This window comes from Pelecanus crispus, chromosome 9, assembly GCF_030463565.1.
Source record: "Pelecanus crispus isolate bPelCri1 chromosome 9, bPelCri1.pri, whole genome shotgun sequence".
NCBI classification, from domain to species: Eukaryota; Metazoa; Chordata; class Aves; order Pelecaniformes; family Pelecanidae; genus Pelecanus; species Pelecanus crispus.
The window spans coordinates 35,052,098-35,072,019 of NC_134651.1; the positions used below are offsets into that span (position 1 = coordinate 35,052,098).

The following is a 19,922-nucleotide window of genomic DNA, read 5'->3' on the forward strand; positions in this document are numbered from 1 at the left end:
TGGTCCTGCGTTGTTTGAGAGTGGAATTAGATGACTTCTTAAGATCTTCTCAGTCTTATTTTTCTTCTGCAACCAACTCTCCAGGCAGATGAGAAGGAAGACTCTGTGGTGTGTCAGAACCCGGTGATCTCATCTTCCCTGCACTACAGTCACTGATAAGTTCCTCCTGCCAAAACCTTTTCTCTCCTCATTGTCACTAAGTTATTAGCGTACCATATCCAAGATACATTTTCCCACTATAAGTTTTACAAAGCAGTATCCCATTCTCATGGTAGGCAATATACACAAACACTTTTAAATAAAAGGCTTGGAAAAGTTGAGGTCAACAAGCTAAATAAAGAAAATATGAAGCATATCATAAATCCAAAGGTACATCTAGCTGAGAAAAAATGTAATTCTTATGATTAATTCAATATACTGTAAAGCCTCACTAATTTACTATTTGCTTATCTACACATCCCATAATGCATACAACAAAAAAATCATCATTGGTTTTCTTTGTGCACATTTAACAACCATGCAGTTCTTTAAGAAATATCACATTCCAGGTTTTCATATATTTTGACACATTAGACTTATGCATATTCATTAGTGGACTGTGCAGCTCTGATCAAACTAGGCTTGTCTGGGTGTATGAACAGAGTCTGTTTCTGACAGTTACTTCAAAACTGTCTATATGATCAGAGCACACCCCACAAAAACTGTTCCAGCCTTGAGTGTATTGTGGTTTTTTTGTCCAGCTATTAGTTTGCAAATGTTGGTGCAACCTACTGCAATTTTTAGGGTGTTTCAGAAGTTAATGGGCTTCTATTACATCTTTACTCTGTGGAATAGTATGCAGAGAGTGCTTCAGGTATGTTTTGTTTTACTCCTGGTATCAAATGCACTGCTTACACTTATCTGGGTAGAATCATTCTATTTAAGCACACTAAATGATTTGAAATTGCATAGTATGAGGTAATTGCATGTAGGATTTTTCTTTGAGTTAAAAAATGAACCAAACTGACCATATTAACTGGAAAGACTGATTGTCACTGTGTGTTTGGTTTAGGACATTGGACATTTTCCCATGATTCCTCATCCTTAGAGCCCCAGGTTGAGGGTTAGATTAAACCTTGCTGTGCAGTTTCTCTGAGCAACTAATGTGCCTGACTGTGCAAAAAACAGGCTGCGCTATAGAGGATCTGATGAACTGCCAGTGGATCTGCCCTTAGGATTGTCTTCCTTTCCCTTTCTCTTGCTGTTCTGAGGAAGACAAGGCAAACAAAGCTCTTCTCTTTTCCTCTTGCAGGTGGCATTGTGCTGAATCCTTCCTTCTATGGAATCCCTGGTCACACGCACACGATGATCCATGAAATTGGGCACAGCCTGGGGCTCTATCACGTCTTCCGGGGAATCTCAGAGATCCTCTCCTGCAGCGATCCGTGCATGGAAACAGAGCCCTCCTTCGAGACAGGGGACCTCTGCAGTGACACCAACCCTGCTCCTAAGCACAAGCTGTGTGGAGATCCTGGACCTGGCAATGACACTTGCGGTTTTCACAGTTTCCTAAACACACCGTTCAGTAACTTCATGAGCTACGCAGGTACTTGGGTTTCCTTGGTTTGCTGTTGGTGTCTGTGGTTGGGTGGGAACAAAGAATAGCAGTATTACCTCTGATTTCTACAGTCCATTTCACGTGGAGTGTCATGCTGATATGTGAGTCCATTGGTTTAGGACCAGACTTGATGAGGGACCAAACTTGATGGCCTCAGGAATCCCTTCCAGTTCTCCTGTTCTTTTTTCCCAGTTTTCCCCAACTTTACATAGTTTCATGTGATGACCAGACAGAAGGTTTGGCGGGGGGGAAGAAATGAGATAAGCATTAAGAAAACAGCTTCTAAAGGCTCTACAGCAAATTTGACACCCTGTTTCCCTGGGATCCAGATGTCTGATCTATGACGTCTTCTTTGAAAAACCCAAATTCAGAGATTGTTTACCCTTCCGCAAGGACGTATTGAATGTCAGATGAATGATGATACCACCAAGGCTGTGTAATGAACCTGTGATAGGTAGACACCTAATGAAACACTGCTCATGCCTCCATGCGTCCGTTCGAGAACCGTGTTTGGTGTTTGATTTAGAGTCACTGTCATTCAGCTACAATCACTCGCATCAGAGTTTCATCATCAGAGTGTGAATACTGGGATAGTACCTGGATCAGGATTGCTCTTCTGGTCAAAGACTACCAGTGTGCTGTGCTAGTTTGTGCTGCAAGTGCAACTGCAAAGGCTCCATATCAGTGTGGTAAAACCACCCCTCCAAGAGGAATAAGCTGCTTAAGCAAAAGCCTGATTTTGTAGTTATAACTCTGCAGGCTTCTGTAGGCATAGCTGTGTTGCTCAGGGGTGCCATTTTGTGGCACTCCTACCAACAGAGCATAATGCAAAGAGGGCATGAGCTGCTGTGACCCTTGCCCATCCGACGAGGGTGGGGTGGGGTCCTTGCTGCACTCCTGGAAGTTCAAGGGGAGTTGAAGGACCCTCCATTATTTCCCAGAAAGAACAGGGGATACCTTGTCTCGTGTTTTGCCTTATTTTGGGTCACAGGGTCTAGCCGTGATGAAGGTCTGTGACATTGAGCTGACAACATCAGCAACATTTTAAAGGTGACCAATATACTTATAGCCGCTGAAGGGCACCTTTATACTCCAGGCAAAAACACAGATCGCCCACTCAAAAGGTCATAGGAGTGCTTATTCTGTAATAAAACTGTGGAGAAGCAAAGTGTTTAATGTCATCTGGGGCACAGATTGAAATGATTTATAACAGAAATGCTTTTATGCCCTTCAGGGCACTAGCTAAAAGTGATGCTTAGTTTTCTCTTTATTTTTCTATTTGTTTAGAGGGTGTTTTCAGGGACAAGCATACACGCACTGAGTCAGCTCCTCAGCGTGTTGTGCACTTTTGTGCATGTGGTAGGGCAGAGTCTTACTGCCTGATACAGCCTCCTGGTAACATCACACAAATAAGTCAGTGCCACTCCAGATGACAATATACCTCCACCAAATAAAATCTGCTTGTGTGACTCCAGATGACAATATCCCTCCACCAAATTAAATCTGCTTGTGTGTATGTGACAAGGGGTGGAGCATGCATGTTTCAAAATGCTGAGGTCTCTTCTTCCAAAGAGAACTTGCCTTGCCAATTCTCTCGAGAACTGAGACAGAGCGGCAGACCACAGAGATACCTATCTGCTCTTGTGATGTGCTGGTGTTCTGAGCAGAAACTATTTTTTTTCCCTTCTTCTTGAAAAATTAAGAGAAGCAACATGATAGGCATCTCTAGAGCTCATGCATGAATCTGTTTGCTTTTCTGTTGTTGCCAGTGGAATAAAAATATATCAGGATATCAAATTGCTATAGAAATACCTTTGAAACATCCAGGTTGAGGTCATGCAGCTCTAAACATTGCCTTTCTTTCTTTTCTGTTTTGCTGCTTGTATACAGCTTGATCATATTGTGTTTGTCTGTCTGTCTAACATCCGTCTGTCCAGTTACCCCCAACTCTGTGGCAAAGCACTGACTTAAAGAGTAACTTTTTTTTTTCCCTGAAATAACAAGTTACGATGTCCAGAAGATCGAGAAGTGTGAGAAATTGGACTTCTAAATTATTTTTACAAGTCCAAATAGCCGTGGTGTTCCCAAATAAAAATGTAAGTTAGTCTTTTAGACCACTCTCCATGAAATCAGCAGGAATTCTGCCTCTGAGTTCTGTTGAAATAATCATCCCAGCAAAGTCTCTTGAATTTCTCTAATTATTACTTCATTGGAGGATCTTGAACCTTTCTTGAAATTGAGTGATCAAGTGAAATACCTTTCTCCCTCACCTCTCCTCCTTTCCCCTCCCCCAGGGCACAGCCTGTGCTGATGTTTAAACAGATTGAGAATGCAGGTCATCTTTCTCCTGTGCCATTGTCTCACTGCTTTGTCCTATATATATTTTATTGTTCCTTTATGATGGCTATTAAGGGCCTTTGTGTCCTTCTGGGCTTCCGTGAAGAATATTTATGGCTTGTACAACATGCTCAGGGATAGACCATCGATAATTATTGAGGAAATCCAGAGATGTCATATTAAAGCAGCATTTTGCATACCCACAGGGATTTGTAGATATTTTCGAGCTGGTGGTGTCTGTCTATCTCCTGTGCATGTTTGATAAGGGGAGGCTCACCGCTCAGTGGAATTAGGAGAGACACAGGAGAACATGTGAACTGACAGGTCCTTACTGTGGTAGGACTGCATTTGGGGCTGTAATTTGAGCAGGATCCCAACTGAAGCTGTCTCTTTTTGTTTGCATCTCAGGGAAGATGTGGTAAGGTTTTAAATTAGCCAGCAAATTCACACTTCTCTTTAGAACAAATTCATATTTTTTTGGTCCTCTTGAGTTCCACAGGACACAGACTTGCAGACGTCAGAGCATCTAGTAACGCTATTACAATATTGAACTGCCAACGTACACACATGCAAGCAACTCTCTGAACAGCCTTTGGTGACCTGCATCTTCCCAGAAAAGTGTATTACTTGACCTGTGCAAAATTGTCATTGTTGTTTGTATCGTGGCAGCATGCAGAGGTCTCATCTGGGACTGAGTTTTACTGGGCTGGGAACTCTGCAGGCACATGTGAAGAAACACTCTGTGTTTTCAAGAGCTTTTCATCTGATGGGAAGAGTACCAGAAAAATGGTTAAAGTGCTAGCAATAAGTTCTTTAGCATAGCTTTTCTGGGTGACTTTGCACAACATATTTATGCCTTCTGTGATCTGCACAATAGAGAAATAGTAATTTTCTACTTCTCTGGGGCATTGTAGTTGCAAAGTTGTATGGTGTTCAGAGGGCACAAGATGTATTCTTGTTGCCAAATCATGTTTGGGGAAAACAGATTAAATGAGAAATGGATATTTATGGGAAATTATCCAGCCAAATGATTTCTCCATTTTGAGTGAAAAAGAAATTTTAAATAGCAAAAATGTTTATGAGGAGTTCAGAAAGGGGTGAGAATTGTAATGGTAATGGGGGAGATTTTTAATAGCAATAAAGTTATTTTACTGCACCAAAAATTTACATTTTTAATCAGTGTTTGTGATGATTTTTTTAAAATTGATCTTTCGGAACGTTGTTCATTAGAAAACTTAAGAACTTTAAAAAAATATTAATTTTTAAAATTCTCTGTTCTTTTAAGCTAAGAAATCTGTCAAAGTCTATTGCACACAGTTTGCATGAATCTCAGTCAATGCTTTATCCTAACACTAGCTGTTCTTTGCCCTTTTATCCTCTCTCAGAGATCCTCTTTTAGACATGAAATTCTTTTAAGCCCAGAGGTCCACTGGTAGCCCCAGATCTGACCAGAAGGTGCTGCACTGAGGCTTTCTGTTTCTTCACCTCCATGTGTCTCTGTCTCATCTTGGGATGATCTCTAGGTGCTTCATATGTATCCCGGACCAGAGGGAGAGAACGTTTATTGACCTTTTTTTTTTTTCCCTTTTTAGCTTTTGTTTCTATTCACCTGCCTCCACAAGTGATGACTGCACTAATTCGTTCACAGGCCATTAACTTTTGAGTGCTGCAAGAACCCATCCTGGCCCTTGCAAGAAGCTGCCATTCACCAGGTTGTAATTCTCTCTCTTGCTCCCACCCTATCTCCCACGTGGTTGATGTGGCTTCTGTTTTAATTTCAGATGATGACTGCACCGACTCCTTCACGCCCAACCAAGTGGCCAGGATGCACTGCTACTTGGACCTTGTCTATCAGAGCTGGCAGCCTGCAAAGAAACCGGCTCCTATTGCAATTGCCCCCCAGATTGTGGCTCGGACCTCCACCTCTGTCACCCTGGAGTGGTTTCCACCCATTGATGGCCACTTCTTTGAAAGGTGATCACGTGCTGCTCTGTACTCTTGCACTGAATTGAATGGAAAAGGGAGAAATAAGGAAACAACCTGGAGCCCCACTCCAGGAGCGCAGCTTTAACACATGCTACACTCAGTCTGGGTTAAGGCTCTTTCCTTAATTTGTTCATATTGAGGAGGTTATTGATCTGTTTTCTGCTCTTCCTTTCTCAGCCTGTAGCACTCTGTTGAGGGCCATTGATTTGCCATGTAAAGGACAAATCTTTTTCCGTATGTTATGGGAGGAATTTTCAATCAGCTATTCTGGCCCTGTGATTCCTTCTGTTACTCCTCCTCATGAATACTTGTGGGCTTCAGCTCTGCCTGCACGTTCCCCCTCCTCCTCTTGCACATTTCTTTTGCGAGGACAAGGTGAACCTTGTTTCTGCTCCCGTGACAACACAGAGCTCGTGGGCAGTGGAGTCTCACAGAGCAAGGAGGTGGCAGGGCCAGGGAGAGGGACAAATGCTGCCTTCTTCCCTGAGCTGCAGGTCTGAGATGGGAGCTGAGCAAGGCAGAGTCAAAGACCTAAAACCCTCAGTATCATGCAAGTGTCATCTTGCTGTACTGGGAGTAGAGCATGTAGGTCAGAGTACATGTGTGTGTTCGTGTCTGACAAGCATGCAGCTACATGGTACCAAAAAAAATTAAATGAATGCAGGGCTCTGGACAAGAGTTGCACCACATTGCAGTTCATAGCCAGAGCAACTCTACCCCAGGATGACCTGAGCAACTGGGTAGGCCGTCTAAATACTCTTACACAGCGTTTGGATGGTCTGCAGGAGCTATGGGAGTCCTAGCTGAGATTTTCCTAAATGATTGGCCTTCTTGTGTTACCATTAACTTACCCTCCCTGTTTGCATTTCTTCTCTGCTTTTTGCTTTGTTATTTTATAGAGAATAAACTTTGAGTGTCCTTCAGGACTGTAGCAGTACATATCACAGGAGGCCGAATTTACAAGCATATTAGCACCCAAAGAGCTGTCTCAGCACTGCTGCTTTGTTCAGTGAGAGCACCTTGAAAGCCACTGCCTCCATCAGGGATGAAACTCCTTCCAGCACTGCTAGGACACCGTGGCCATTTCAGTGGCCAGCTTGCAGTTTATCTGAGTAGGCACATAGCTGTTATTTTCTGCTCAGATGCGATTTTCCACCTTTATTGCAGATTAATATGGGGAGGGCAATCAAATCATATTAGGAGTTGATAAAGAGAGATCTTGTGCTCTGAACAGTATTGTTTTAATTGCAGTTTTGCAACTAAATCCTTTTATTCTCTATGTGTGAAAAGGACTTATGTGACGTTCTGAAAATTAATTCAGAATTTTTTAGTCCACAATCATTTTTAGGTAAATTAAGTTTCTCCAATTTAATTTAGATTTTAGAAGATACTTATTGTGTGTTAAATAAATACCATCTGCCTCTTAAAACACACTGATGCAGAGTTAATTGTTATGTAACCAAATATGTCTTTATTACATATTTCTTATAACTCAATCAATATGTTCTTAATAACCCCTAGTTAGTTGCTTCTTAAATAACATACAGTGGATAGCCTGCTAAATCTAAAATTTCATAACAGAGTTATCATATGTTAAATAAATAGTGATTTTCTAGAAAAAAAAATCCTTTGGGTTTTCAAATCTGTGTGCTCAGTATTACTGAGAAGATTTAAAGAGACAGCCTCAAATACTTTGAGTCCAATTCCTTGTTAAAATGAGATTCCCAAAGCTAATAAATACAGAAATGTTGCTGTGACCGTTTAAAAATGTCACTGAAATATATAAATGATCCTGTCTAAAACATGCCCAAATTTCTAATACAGTAATCAAAACAAGGATGATAGTAGTATTACAGTGAATAATACTGGTAAAGCTCACATGCTGAACTTCCAGTACCAATGTGTCCAGCACTGCTCGGTTAGAGATACATGCCTGTATCAATTTGTAAAATTGGGTCACTGTGCAAGACAAGTAGGAGGTAAAATTGGCCAAGTATAATCTTATCTCTGTGTGGGAATACTGTAAATCTTTGCAGATATTTTTACACAAAGTGCACACCATGGCCCAAATTTTACTTGCCTCGCTTGAATGAATAAACTCATTCACTTCAATGGGACTATTCATGTAAAAAACAGAAGACTGATACTCAACTGCTGAGTGCCTTGGGCCTGGTTTCTAATGCACAGAGGCCCCCTCCATGCTGTTTTGACAGTGTAAAGGGGCCTTAAAAGGATGAATGGCTCTGGCTACATTAGCAAGTATTGTGGCCCAATATAAGTAGCTCTCTAGCGCCAAACAGTTGTTATGAAGACCTGACATCAACACTGTAGGGATTTTGGACGGGTTGTTTCAGCCTAGCTCTAGCCTGGCCCCATGGCATCAGCAGTTGGAGCACATCAGGTGTGGTCCTGGAGCACATCTCCAGTCTGGTTTCAGGCAAAACTGGGTCCAGCTTCCATGCTCCAGGACTGCTCCGAGTGCTTGAAGTGGCGAAGATGAAGAGTTTCACTTCAAAAGCTCGCTCCTGATCCAAATTACAGTGCTACTGTAGGCACACTCAGTGTAACTCAAGTTCCTTTTATGTCCATTTTATTCTCTAGAGCTGTGCATAGGCAGTGACTTCTGCTTAATGAAAAGTCAGGAAGGGAAAATTTGGCCTTGTGTTTAAAAATGTAACACTGGGCTGTCTGTGGGTGAGGTCCTGACAGGTCTGCAGTTGAAGGGAGATGAAGCATGGAAGTAAAGACCATGTGCCTTTTCCCTGCTTAGATGCAACTTTGTCACAGATGCCACAGTATTAAGGTGCTTTTCTCTTAGGGCCTCAGTTCTAGGAATTACATGATTAATTATGTGGATTTGGGGACAGAGAGTAATGCTAACTCATAGTTCTTGTAAATTTGGGGTTGGCTATCCTGTGTCCTCACACCTTGGCAAGAGTGGCTACATGAGCTGTGCACAGAAGTGAAATCTGCCTGACAGATCCTCCTTACCTGTTTACTGTGTTCAATTGATGTCTGCTATATTACTCTAGAGAGTCATTTACCTGCACATAAATTTGCCAACATGTTTGACCCTAAACTTCAGCAGCTGGTTGAGCTTCTAAACATCTCTAATAATCAAATATATCAAGAACCAGCATTTCTTCTTGTAGCTACTTCACACGGGATTGGAATACTTACCATTCTCCATCCTCCCATTAAAAAAAAGCATGAAAAATGTCGCATGCACATATAATAATATGTAATAATAAAATAATAATAGAGCCAACAAAACAAGTGAAAACAAGTGAGAAAAAGAAAACTCTATTCATTTCCTGACTGCATCTATTAGATGCGTTCATCTGCTGTCGCTAAGCATCCATTCATGCGCCTCCTGTTTGATATGCGAAGGCAGGATGTAAACAGTTATTGTAATAGGGCTCTGCAGCAAATTCTGCTTGGACAGAAAACTTTGAACGCATCTGCTCTTCCAAGTTTTCATTGAGGTGACTGCATTAATTTCCATGAATCTGATGCTATCTCATTCTCAGCAAGCAAATATTTTGGTCAGTATGGTGTCCCAGATCTAGATGGCTGGGTTTGATAATCGCTTGCTTAAACCTTGCTGGAAAGTTTCAGTGCCTTAGAGGGGAGAGCACCAATTCTGAATTTCAAGTAAGCAGATACAATCTAGTCTGAAAACAGGCCCTCTTTACTGGAAGAAATGACAGATGTTTACTGGTTTTGAGTTGCCCGCTGAACTGATGCTGGCCCTGAAGAGAATTGTCTGTTTTTCACTAGTAATCTTTAGATTTTTGAATCCACTTCACTGAAATATCATGCTGTAGGAATGAATTCCTCCTGCTCTCTGAACTTCATAAGCTGGAATTTCCCCAGTACTTGGCTTATTAGAAAGCAGAGAAGTCTAGATTTTCCATTACCCTGCACTTTGGGGAGTCATGTGCACTGGTGTATAAGGTGTCAGATATGCTATCATTCCTAATTAATAGTGTTTTGAACCAATTTATGCTCATTTTGTCTTGGTGTCCGTGGCTGCATAAGGTGTAAGGGTCTGGCTTAGATTTTCGTAAGCCTGTAAATGCGATTCCATAATTAGTTTTGACATTCATGGCTGTTTGTAGGATTTGTGTGCAACAGTCTGCAGACCAAAAACTTTAACCCAGGAGTCATCCCCTGTGTAACTCCTTTCAGCCAGTGGACTTACATCAGGGTTGAGTTTGGCTCCCAAATTGGAAAAGTAAAAAGAGAAAGTTTGCTCATAGCCTTTCCCACATGATGGTCCTTGTGATTTCTCTTACCTCCAAGTGCTTGCTGGTAAAAGGAAATGTTTGTCCATAAGCCTACAGTTTTTTCCACCATGGCAGCCTGTGATGAAATTGTATAGCTGCTAATTTGAGTAAAAAGCAGTCCTAATTGTGGAAACTTGGCTTTCAAAGTCCTGTCCTCATCCAGGATCAAGCACTAATGCAGGAGTCTCTTTGTAGAGAAACTGAAATATTATTATTGCAGGGACTTCTATCCTGACTGTTGATGCGTGTGTCTGAAAAACAACTGCACAGTAATAATTCTACATTTTTATTTCTTAGTACCCTTTATTCTGGATTCTTGAATTTTTTTGCATATATTATTTAGGCAAGCAGAGTTACACTTAAACCACTGCTAAAAAGACAGCTGAGAAATGAAGTAGGGAGGCAGTGCCATACCAATAGTGCAGGTGGGTGAAACAAGACAGAGAGAGAAGTTATTTGCAACATATCCAAATTTGTTCATCACCAGCATTACAGATCAAGCAAGGAAGAGGAGGGCACCTTTGCCTCCCTCTTCTCTATTCTACCCCATTGCCACATTTTATTCTTCAGATGCTTTCAGCAGGTGCATCCCTTTCTGCACTGGCTGCGAGTTTAATCATTCACCATCTCTTTGTGTAGGGGTGGCTGTGGGCCATATTGAAATGGATATGAGTTTTACCACTGATTTCATTTGAAGTCCCCCCTGTTGACAATCCCTGCTTCCACCTAATTAAGCCAACAGAAAGTTGACTTTCAAATAGATCCCTGTCAACAAATAGGAGATGCTAATCTGTGGAGCAGCTGAGCATGTGTCGTCCCTAACACCAAAGGGAAATGAGATCGTACAGTCTGGGAGGGCTGGGAGAATAAATTTACAGTCCCGGTGTCCTCGCTGAGGATCCAAAATAACTTCTGCCTGAGGATCACAGTGCCCTTCGCAAAGCAGTGCTGAAATAAATCGCACAACGGGAGGTGGTTAAAATTTGCATAGCTGATTATAATAATTGATGACTCAATCCATACTTAATTGGGTAGCTTAGCAAATGCACTATGTGTTACGCACAAATTGTTTGCCTAAAACTTCTGTCCTTTCCTAGGTGCATTTAATCATTAAGATAATTAATTTTTTCCTTTCATTTTGAGTGGGCAGCGTTCCTTAAAGCAGAACAATGAATTCTGAATAATAAGCAACTTACTTGGCTGGATAACCACACATTCTGGGTCATACACAGTTCCAAATTTCATGACCCCAAAGAACGTAGGGCTGAACTGTGAGAGTTGCATCCTCAGCTGATATAAATCAGCTTAATGTTATGGAAGATATTAGAGTTACTCCAGTCCACATCAGCTTAAACCCTGATCTTGTGAATGTATTAGCAAAAATATTTGTGAATCAGTGTTTAACTGTGTTTTCCTGTTCAATCACTTCTGCTGATAGTACTTTATTGACAGCTGGTATTAGGTGTATTGTGTAGGTGAAGTGATGTTGGCATTGGGCAGTGAAATGCCTTTCTTAATACTATGTCATGCCATCTGATGGCATGGAGCCATAAAATGTTCCAGTTCAGAAAAAGCCATCCACTGGTGTCAAAGCTACCAGGTATTGAATACAGTTTCCCCTGTGAAAAGGATTAAGGACATGTTCTTTTCTGTATGTTCATAGCCCACCCTTTTTCCAGGCTTGTAATGATCTGGGCTGTGATACACCTCCAAAAGCAGGTCCTTGCATACTTAGCAAAGCCATGCTTCGCAGAGCAGCTCTGTTTGATGTTCTCAGAGCCTGGGACTTTGACCTCTCCTCTGATCACCACTAAGCCCAAGGCCTTCACAATCCTGAAGATACTGCAAGTTCAAGCCATAAATCGATGGTGGGAGCCGAAATAGATCTGAAATCTCCTGAGGCAGTTTTCTGTAACCACTAAGCAACACGTATTTCCTTTTGTCAGGGTTTGATCCAGTTGTAGTGCAGGGGAAAAAAAAAGATATAGCTGAGCGTGATTTCACAGGTTGCTGTCATTCTGTGTTGGATGGCGGATTCACAGATGCCATCTATGCAGGCCGTTAGCCCAAACCTACAGAGGGTCAGCATCAGAAAACACTCTAGTCAGTGGTGTGAGAACAGGGTTAAGCAGAACTGAATTCTAAGTCTTATTGCTTTTAATATAGTTGAATAAGCAGCTCGTTCAGCTGTTACTAAGTTGGTGTGTTTTCCTGTTTTCCTGGCCTCCTAGAGAAGTGGGATCAGCATGTGATCTGTGTGCAGAAGGAAGAGTCCTGGTGCAGTACGCCTTCAGCGCCTCTTCCCCGATGCCCTGTGATCCCTCAGGGCACTGGAGCCCACGGGAAGCAGAAGGTGAGTCACAGGGCTGGGGACAAAGACATGGTGGGGGAGAAGACAGGCCAGAGCAAAAGGAGAGCCACAAACACAGTAGGAAAATTTGGGAGAGAGTGGCTGATTATACCTGTATATAGTGTGAACAAAACTAGAGGACAGATGAATACACTGTGCCCTGAAGAAATGCCATTGGCTGAAATACCTGTGTTTTGGCCCCCGTGTCCTGACCCTGCCCATGAATTAAATGAATTCCAGGAGCTGAACCTGAATTTCAGAAAGCAGCAGAATGCCAAGAAATGCTGACCATTCACATCTGCCAGATGGATTCCTCAGAGGAGCTGTTTATTCCTTCTACTCCAACTCCAAAAGTGAAGAATTGTGTGTTACTTACTTGGGCCTCATTTCTGCTGCCCTTGCATTGAATAGTAGCAGGCTGCACCAGCAGACACACTGAAAGGAGTGGAGATTGCCCTTTGGGCAAGTACTCTGCAGCATGAACACAGGTGACTACATCAAGTCCAGACAAGTTCAGGGTGTTTTGCAAGTCATTCTTACTGCTTCTCTTAGAGCATGTTGGAAGGAGAATGGTCTGCAGAGCTGGTCATTAGATCTCTACCATTAACTCTCCTCCATATGTACCTTCCATTACGCAAGTAGATGGATGTGGTAGAGCATATTTAAGATTATACCAGGCAGAGGTCAGTTATCACAAATTATGTTTTGGAAAGAGCAGAATATTATTTCAATCTGTCCATCACAAGCTACTCCTTCGGGAGCAGCACACTCTGGGCCCAGACTTCAATGTAAACACACAGGTGGGCTCATTGAACTCAAAGGCCAATCCTTGGATTTTGCAAATTCATTATACAAATACCTCCTTACATTAAGGGCTTCTCTGTCCTGCAGCTAGAGTATGTGGGAGTTGTTCTACAAGAAACATTATTTGTAAGCTAATACGGTGATATATGCAGTGGTGGCACCCAGGAGCCCTCCCTAGTCCTAAGGTCAGCGTGTGCAGCAAGCTGCATCCCTGCTGCATGCTGGGACAAGATCTGTGGGCAAGTGTCCTCCACCCCGCACGCCCATCTCCCAGGGTAGGGGCCCAACAGAGGTTGCGGTTCACTCTAACTCACCCCCCCAGTTTGGACAGCCAAGGGCCAAGGCTGCCAGGCACAGCACAGAGTGCACCTGCCCCTTGGGTGGATGTTGTTCAAGAGCTTTGAATTGGGAAGCAGTGTTCTGGCTACGAATGTGACTGGATTGTCAAGTAAACAGGATTAGCGAAGTTTGGATCACTTGCAGAAGTAGTGCAGGGTGGAAGGTGGAATTTCCACTTAGCCAAGGATTACAAGACTTTGAAACCTGGTTTTGTTTGGAACAAAACCTGAAACTTTTGAAATTCTCCATGAAGGAAAATTAAAAACAAAAGGTGTTTGAGGCTGGCCAAAATGTTTTGTTTAGCTCATATAATTCCTCTTTCATGAACTTCAGTTAAATTATGACATTTGAAAATATCCCCTTTTAGTATATAATCTAGGGCAAAAGCAACTGTTAATATCAAAATGAAAAGTGTTTCAAAGTGCAAAAGTGAACCGATTTCTTCTGAAAATGTCAAAATACAATGTTCCAATATTGTTAGAACTTTCTTCCCATTTTCTCTTCCAGAATAAAATTTTGGCCAAATAAACCCAATTTTGCGAAGTGTTTTGATTTTGAAAGAACTGCATATTCCATTGAGATACGCAGTTCCATCACAATTTCTCCAGCGAGCTCTGATTTGAGAACTTCTAGATCTCACACGTCTTGCCAGCGGCATCATTCCTAGAGAAGCTAAGCTACTCTAAGATTTATTACTCAGCTGTATTTTGCACTTAATTTCCTTTTCTTACAGTGTGTGACTGCATGTTCTTAACTATGAAGGGTGCAGTCCGATCCTTATCTGTCTCATTGAATTGCTGTTGTGCCATTGCTCTGGAAAGAAAATTTGGGAATCCTATCCTCTTACTACATTAATAAGTTGTCTCCACTTTAGGGTAGAAAATATACCAAGTGTATGGTATTTGTTGCTCTGTAATTTTCTGTCATCACTACCACACTCCCTGACATTCAGGATCTCTGCCTATTTGCACTTGGTCTGAGTTACAAATAGCACAGTTAGATCATTGTCTGGCTTCTTTAATTGTCTATCTGTGAGTACTCAAGCATGCAAGCTTTAAATTCACTTTCTGCAAGCGTTCTTGTGTGTAAATCTCCACTGCTTGAATGTTCATGGAAAGTGAATACAAAAGAGGCATAAGCATGGCCAAAATGAACTCATTTTAAAATTTGAGATGACACTCATGGAAAATGTTTCATAGTACTCATCCAGCTTCTAACCAGAAAACCACATTTCTCACGTGTCTGTGGAGCAGCTCGGAACCTGGTTGGTCTGATTTAATTTTCCTGAGGTCTCATAGCATTGTTACACTGCAAAGTTACCCCAGGTAGCTGACACCAGCTGTTGTCTGGACTGTGAGCTATGCCCATTGCAAAACTCTGCCACGGGGACTGTGTCCTTCCTAGTGCCCTGCTTGTGCCCGAGCATGGTGGGGTCCAACCCCCAGGCTGAGGTATTTTGTGATTTTTTCTCAGCCAGTTGTGCCCCTTACATGAGTGGCTGTTTGCTCCTCAGCAGCAGTTGTGGGAAGGCACTGGAGATCAGGCAGTTCTGATTTACTCTTTACCTTCACCGTAGAGCAAGAAAGCTCTAACCTACCTGGATTCTCACCAGCAACACCAGCTAGATAAACAAACCTTACAGCACCTCCACAACTCGGTCAAAAGGGTTTTTTATATATGAAAGGTGATTTTGGCTCAAACCCAAGTAAGTACCTTTGCTTACTGTGAAATATATGCATATATCAGTCAATTCCTACTGCCTGGCCCACTATTGACTAAAAGTAGTGTGAAAATATAATAAAAAATCTTGCTGCCTTAGGCTGCTCTAGTGCCCTGCCTTTCCCAGCGGCCAATATTTCACTCGAGAGCAATTCATTCTGTATTTGCAAGTGGAATTGTCTCAGTTAAGACATTAGAGTCCCACTGGATGGTCCTTTTGTCTGGACCATGTAAGAAATGTGGCGGGTGACTTGTAGTTGTGACAGCGGCTGCATCCTGAGAGGCTGCCAGTCCCAGCTGGCCTCCCTGTACAAGTGTGTCAAGTCTCTGTCCATGTGCCAGGGCAATGGAGGGGCATTCATCCAACCCACTTCACTTAACTGCATGACACACCAGGCTGTGGCTGACATTTTGGGGGAAGCCTCCCTCCCATCCTTGCATCCTTGCTCTCTAACCAGGAGATGGGATTTGACTTCTCCTCACAAACCTCTCATTCACAGTTTATGTTAGGCAAGGCATGATGTTGTATGAGGTGCTTGTCTATGACCAATCTTGCTGACGATCTTACAAGCCAAAGGATTTTCAGAACCTGAGTGCACAGCAGCAGAATAACTACCACACCGTTTCTTTTATATACAAATATTTGTAATTTTCATAGTATTTACCCATCTCTAGAAATCTAGAGTTACATGGAATAATGTTTCCATCCTCTTCCACAATTAAATGAATGTTTCTCACCCAGGTCTAAGTGTTTGATGGTATTTAAGAAAGGGTCTCTTTATCTCAACTTCATTGAGGTTTTTAGTCTATGGATGACTACACTCAAGCTCTCATTTTGGGATAATGATCTGCAGTAAAATCCCTGGAGGCTGAGTCCAATTCATGTAACTCCACACCCCAATCTACCAAAACATGTAGGTTTATTCACTATTTAAGTCTTACAGAGGCCTTGAACTGGCAGAGGTGAATTTGCAGGAACCCAAGTGGAGACCACTTTTGAAAATGTACTGGGTTGTGAGCCATTAATCAACGCAATTTTCCTATCTGCAAGATGACAGCAATAAGATTCACAGATCTTTCCAAAGCCCTCTGAGATACTAGGGTTAAAAACCACCTTCTTAGGGCATCAGTCAGGACCTTGCTGTGAGTCTGTGAGAAAGTCATTGGAGGGCCCAGCCAAGCACGTGCGGATGGCAGTGAACGTTGTGAGATAATGTGAGTTGAATGGGGTATTTGCTACTCAGAATGATTATACACAGTACTTGCAAGCTTGCCAGGGGGAAAAAACTTGAGTGTGTTAAATGGAACTCTGGCTTTCTTCAAAATATATCACTGCTGTGGTCTCTCCAGATGCGGAGGTTAGTGGCATTCCCACTACTCTGTGGCATGCGAGGAGGAGAGGAGGGCTATGGGGTACGTGCGGGTGAGGGAGAAGTGCTAAAATTTGTGCATCTGCAGGACAATTGCATTGGATCATGGGGAGAATGCCTGAGATACCAGGAAATCTATTCTGCATCTGGGTTCATTTGGTATGAACAGGAGAATTCCCTGTGCTGTTTATCCTTGACAAAAGAGGCACATTTCTAACGCTTCATTGGATCACAGACAATAAGAATAACCTTCACACATTGCCCTTTTCTCTTTAAATTAGTAGTGATGTCCTGTTTGTTCATGTTTGCCCAGTGCTTTATCTTGCTTTCTTCCTCAGTTACAAACAGCTGTTCTCTTTTTTTTTCCTCTGCCTTCTCCATTTGTCTCCTCTCGTTACCTTTCTTTATCTTTACTTTTCCCTTTCTTCTTTTCTGTACTATGCCTTCTCCCTGTCCTGCTTGCTCCCTTTTTCGTGTGATTATTTGGTAAGGAAGAGGGAATTTATAGCTCTCACTGGATTCTGTTACCAACTGTTCCACCCATCTGACCTCTCTGGATCTTGCAGTCCATGACTCTGTGCCAAATTGTAATGTTACCGTAGTATTTGGGAACCCAGCAAGCATTGTGGCTTTCATTAGTTATTAGTAATACCTCCCATGTAGTTGAACATAGCCAACGGTGAGAAATATAAAAGAACAAGTGCCTGTTGTTTGGAGGCAATGAGCACAAAGAGACAGCTCAGACCTGTGCTCCGTGTGCCTCCAAAACAAGGGGTCTTACACAACGTGCTAGATTAGCTTGTAAATGGTGTAGGAGTTGCCCCTCAACAGCACAGTGCAACAGCTTCTTGGCATCAACAAAAGGTCTTTTCTTGTCTTTGTTAAAGAGAAAAAGGTTGTATTTTAGAATGAGAGACAAGGGAATAAGTAGGAGCACAGAGGTAAACTGAAGGCAAAGTGAGTCTGTTTATCAGGTAAAGTACCAAGTGGAAGGGGTAGAAAATAACATTGTTTGGCACAGGGGAAGGCACTAGAAATAGGAAATACAGGACCAGATGCACTGACACAGTCTGTGTTGTGTCGTGTCCAGTCCAGCTGGGCACTTAAACTGGCTTTGCATCTCTCACCTGGCCAGGAGACATTGTCGTTATATTCCTCCTCTTCATGCTGGCCATGCCTGTTCTGTTCAAGTCAATAATTCATTTTCTGGACAGATATGCTCTCCTGCCACCAGTTTGTCTTTCAAGACTGATGCCAGTGATAATCCAGGTTCTCTAACTTCTTTTGTGCCCTGTCTTTTCTTCCTTTTTTCTTTCCAGGACACCCTGATGTTGAGCAGCCTTGTAAATCCAGTGTCAGAACATGGAGTCCCAACTCAGCAGTCAACCAACACACGGTGCCCCCAGCCTGTCCCGAGCCTCAGGGCTGCTACCTGCAGCTGGAGTTCCATTATCCTCTGACTCCAGAGTCCCTCACAGTCTGGGTGACATTTGTTTCCCCAGACTGGGACTCCAGCGGAGCGGTGAATGACATCAAGTTGCTCACCATCAGTGGGAAGAACATTTCTCTCGGGCCACAGAATGTCTTCTGCGACATCCCATTGACCATAAAGCTGGATGCAGGACAAGTGGGAGAGGAGGTGTACGGGATCCAGATCTACACTCTGGATGAACACCTGGAAATTGATGCTGCCATGCTGAGCTCTGTCCCCCACAGCACGCTGTGCATGGACTGCAAACCCATCCAGTACAAAGTGGTTCGGGACCCTCCTTTCCCGTCTGGATCTCCAGTTGTCATCTCTAACCTCAGCAGGAGATTTGTTGACACGTAAGTACTGCTTTCCAGAGAGCTGAATAGACTTGTTCAGAGAAAAACAATAACCTGTTCTTCTCATCCTGTTAATGTCCAGCATCACAATTGATTGTTAGGATTTTGAACTAGATAGATGTACCAAATATCACCAAAAGACGATATTCTCATAGTTTCTCTCTGGAACCAGGACCGTCACAAGCAGGTGAAATAACCTGAGATTTCACGGGTAGCTTTTGAGAAATTTCTGGGCTAGTTGTGCAGAGACATGAAATTCAGGCTTTTCTTAACCAGAAAGGGTATTGCAAACTACCTGAGCTATGATGTTAAATGTTTAAGATAACCTAAATGAGGGCCTCTGGAGTAACATAGTCATCATTTCCTTAGAAATCTTTTGAAAGTAGTATTTTGATGGAGAAGGAGACAGAATGGCTTTCAGTGCTGGAGCACCAATTAACTGCTGAAGAAAGAATGCAAAAAAATACACCTGCATGTTCAAGTATATAAAAGTATTTCAGCCACTTTCATCTTCTGCTTTCACGTGTCACTAAAAGAAATTGTATTGGAGCGGGATTGTTCTAACATAGTAATGCGCTAGTTTGTTGTAGGGACTGAGTTTCATCCCAGATGCAGTTATCCTAGTCAAGGAACATATGATTGTTGAGGAAAGTCCAACTTCAAAATATTTAACAATTTCAAGGAGATCCATGATCTACTCATAGGCATTCTACAGCAGCAAGAAAAACATCTTTTGCATAACATGATTCCCTGGAAATCATTCAGTCATCTGTGGGAACAACATGAAGCTCTTTTGAAAAATGAACACCAGATAAAAGGAAACCTGCTAAGAAAACTGCACTCTAATTTAGAAAAGATGATCTAATTAGTACCGCTAATATCAAGGAAGCATACATCATTATGGTCTTCTAAAGCATATTTAAATATAATAAAGATGATTAATTAACAATTCAGTAATCATGAGCTACCATCCCTTTCATGGCCCAATTATACAGCTCAAAAGATGCAAATTGTCCCTATGGATTTAAAAATTCAAGGTAACTAACAACAGTGAATATAAAAACAAGACCCAAGACATCACTGAGGTTACTCATATGCTGAAAGTTAAGCATGTGCTTAAGTGCTTTCTTGGGTTGTAGCCTTGTTCCAACAATTGCTGGCACTTAATATGAGATTAATATTGGCATATTGGAAACATGGAAAATGGTGAATTTTCCCATGATTTTGCTGTGAAAGCATCTTTGCCTGAAACCTGGCCCACTCTCATTGGAAAATGGGACTGGTTTGGTTTGAAATATTTGCAT

General features: G+C 42.2%; 1 protein-coding gene across 1 annotated transcript in view; it reads left to right on the forward strand.

Moving 5' to 3' along the window:
* The window catches only part of PAPPA (pappalysin 1), a 177,860-nt gene that overhangs the window by 55,668 nt on the left and 102,270 nt on the right, over positions 1 to 19,922 (forward strand). The window contains exons 4-7 of the mRNA XM_009482689.2: positions 1,292 to 1,585; positions 5,716 to 5,908; positions 12,441 to 12,562; positions 18,111 to 18,618. Of these exons, the coding sequence (XP_009480964.1) occupies positions 1,292 to 1,585; positions 5,716 to 5,908; positions 12,441 to 12,562; positions 18,111 to 18,618 (1,117 nt within the window). The remainder of the gene's footprint in view (positions 1 to 1,291; positions 1,586 to 5,715; positions 5,909 to 12,440; positions 12,563 to 18,110; positions 18,619 to 19,922) is intronic.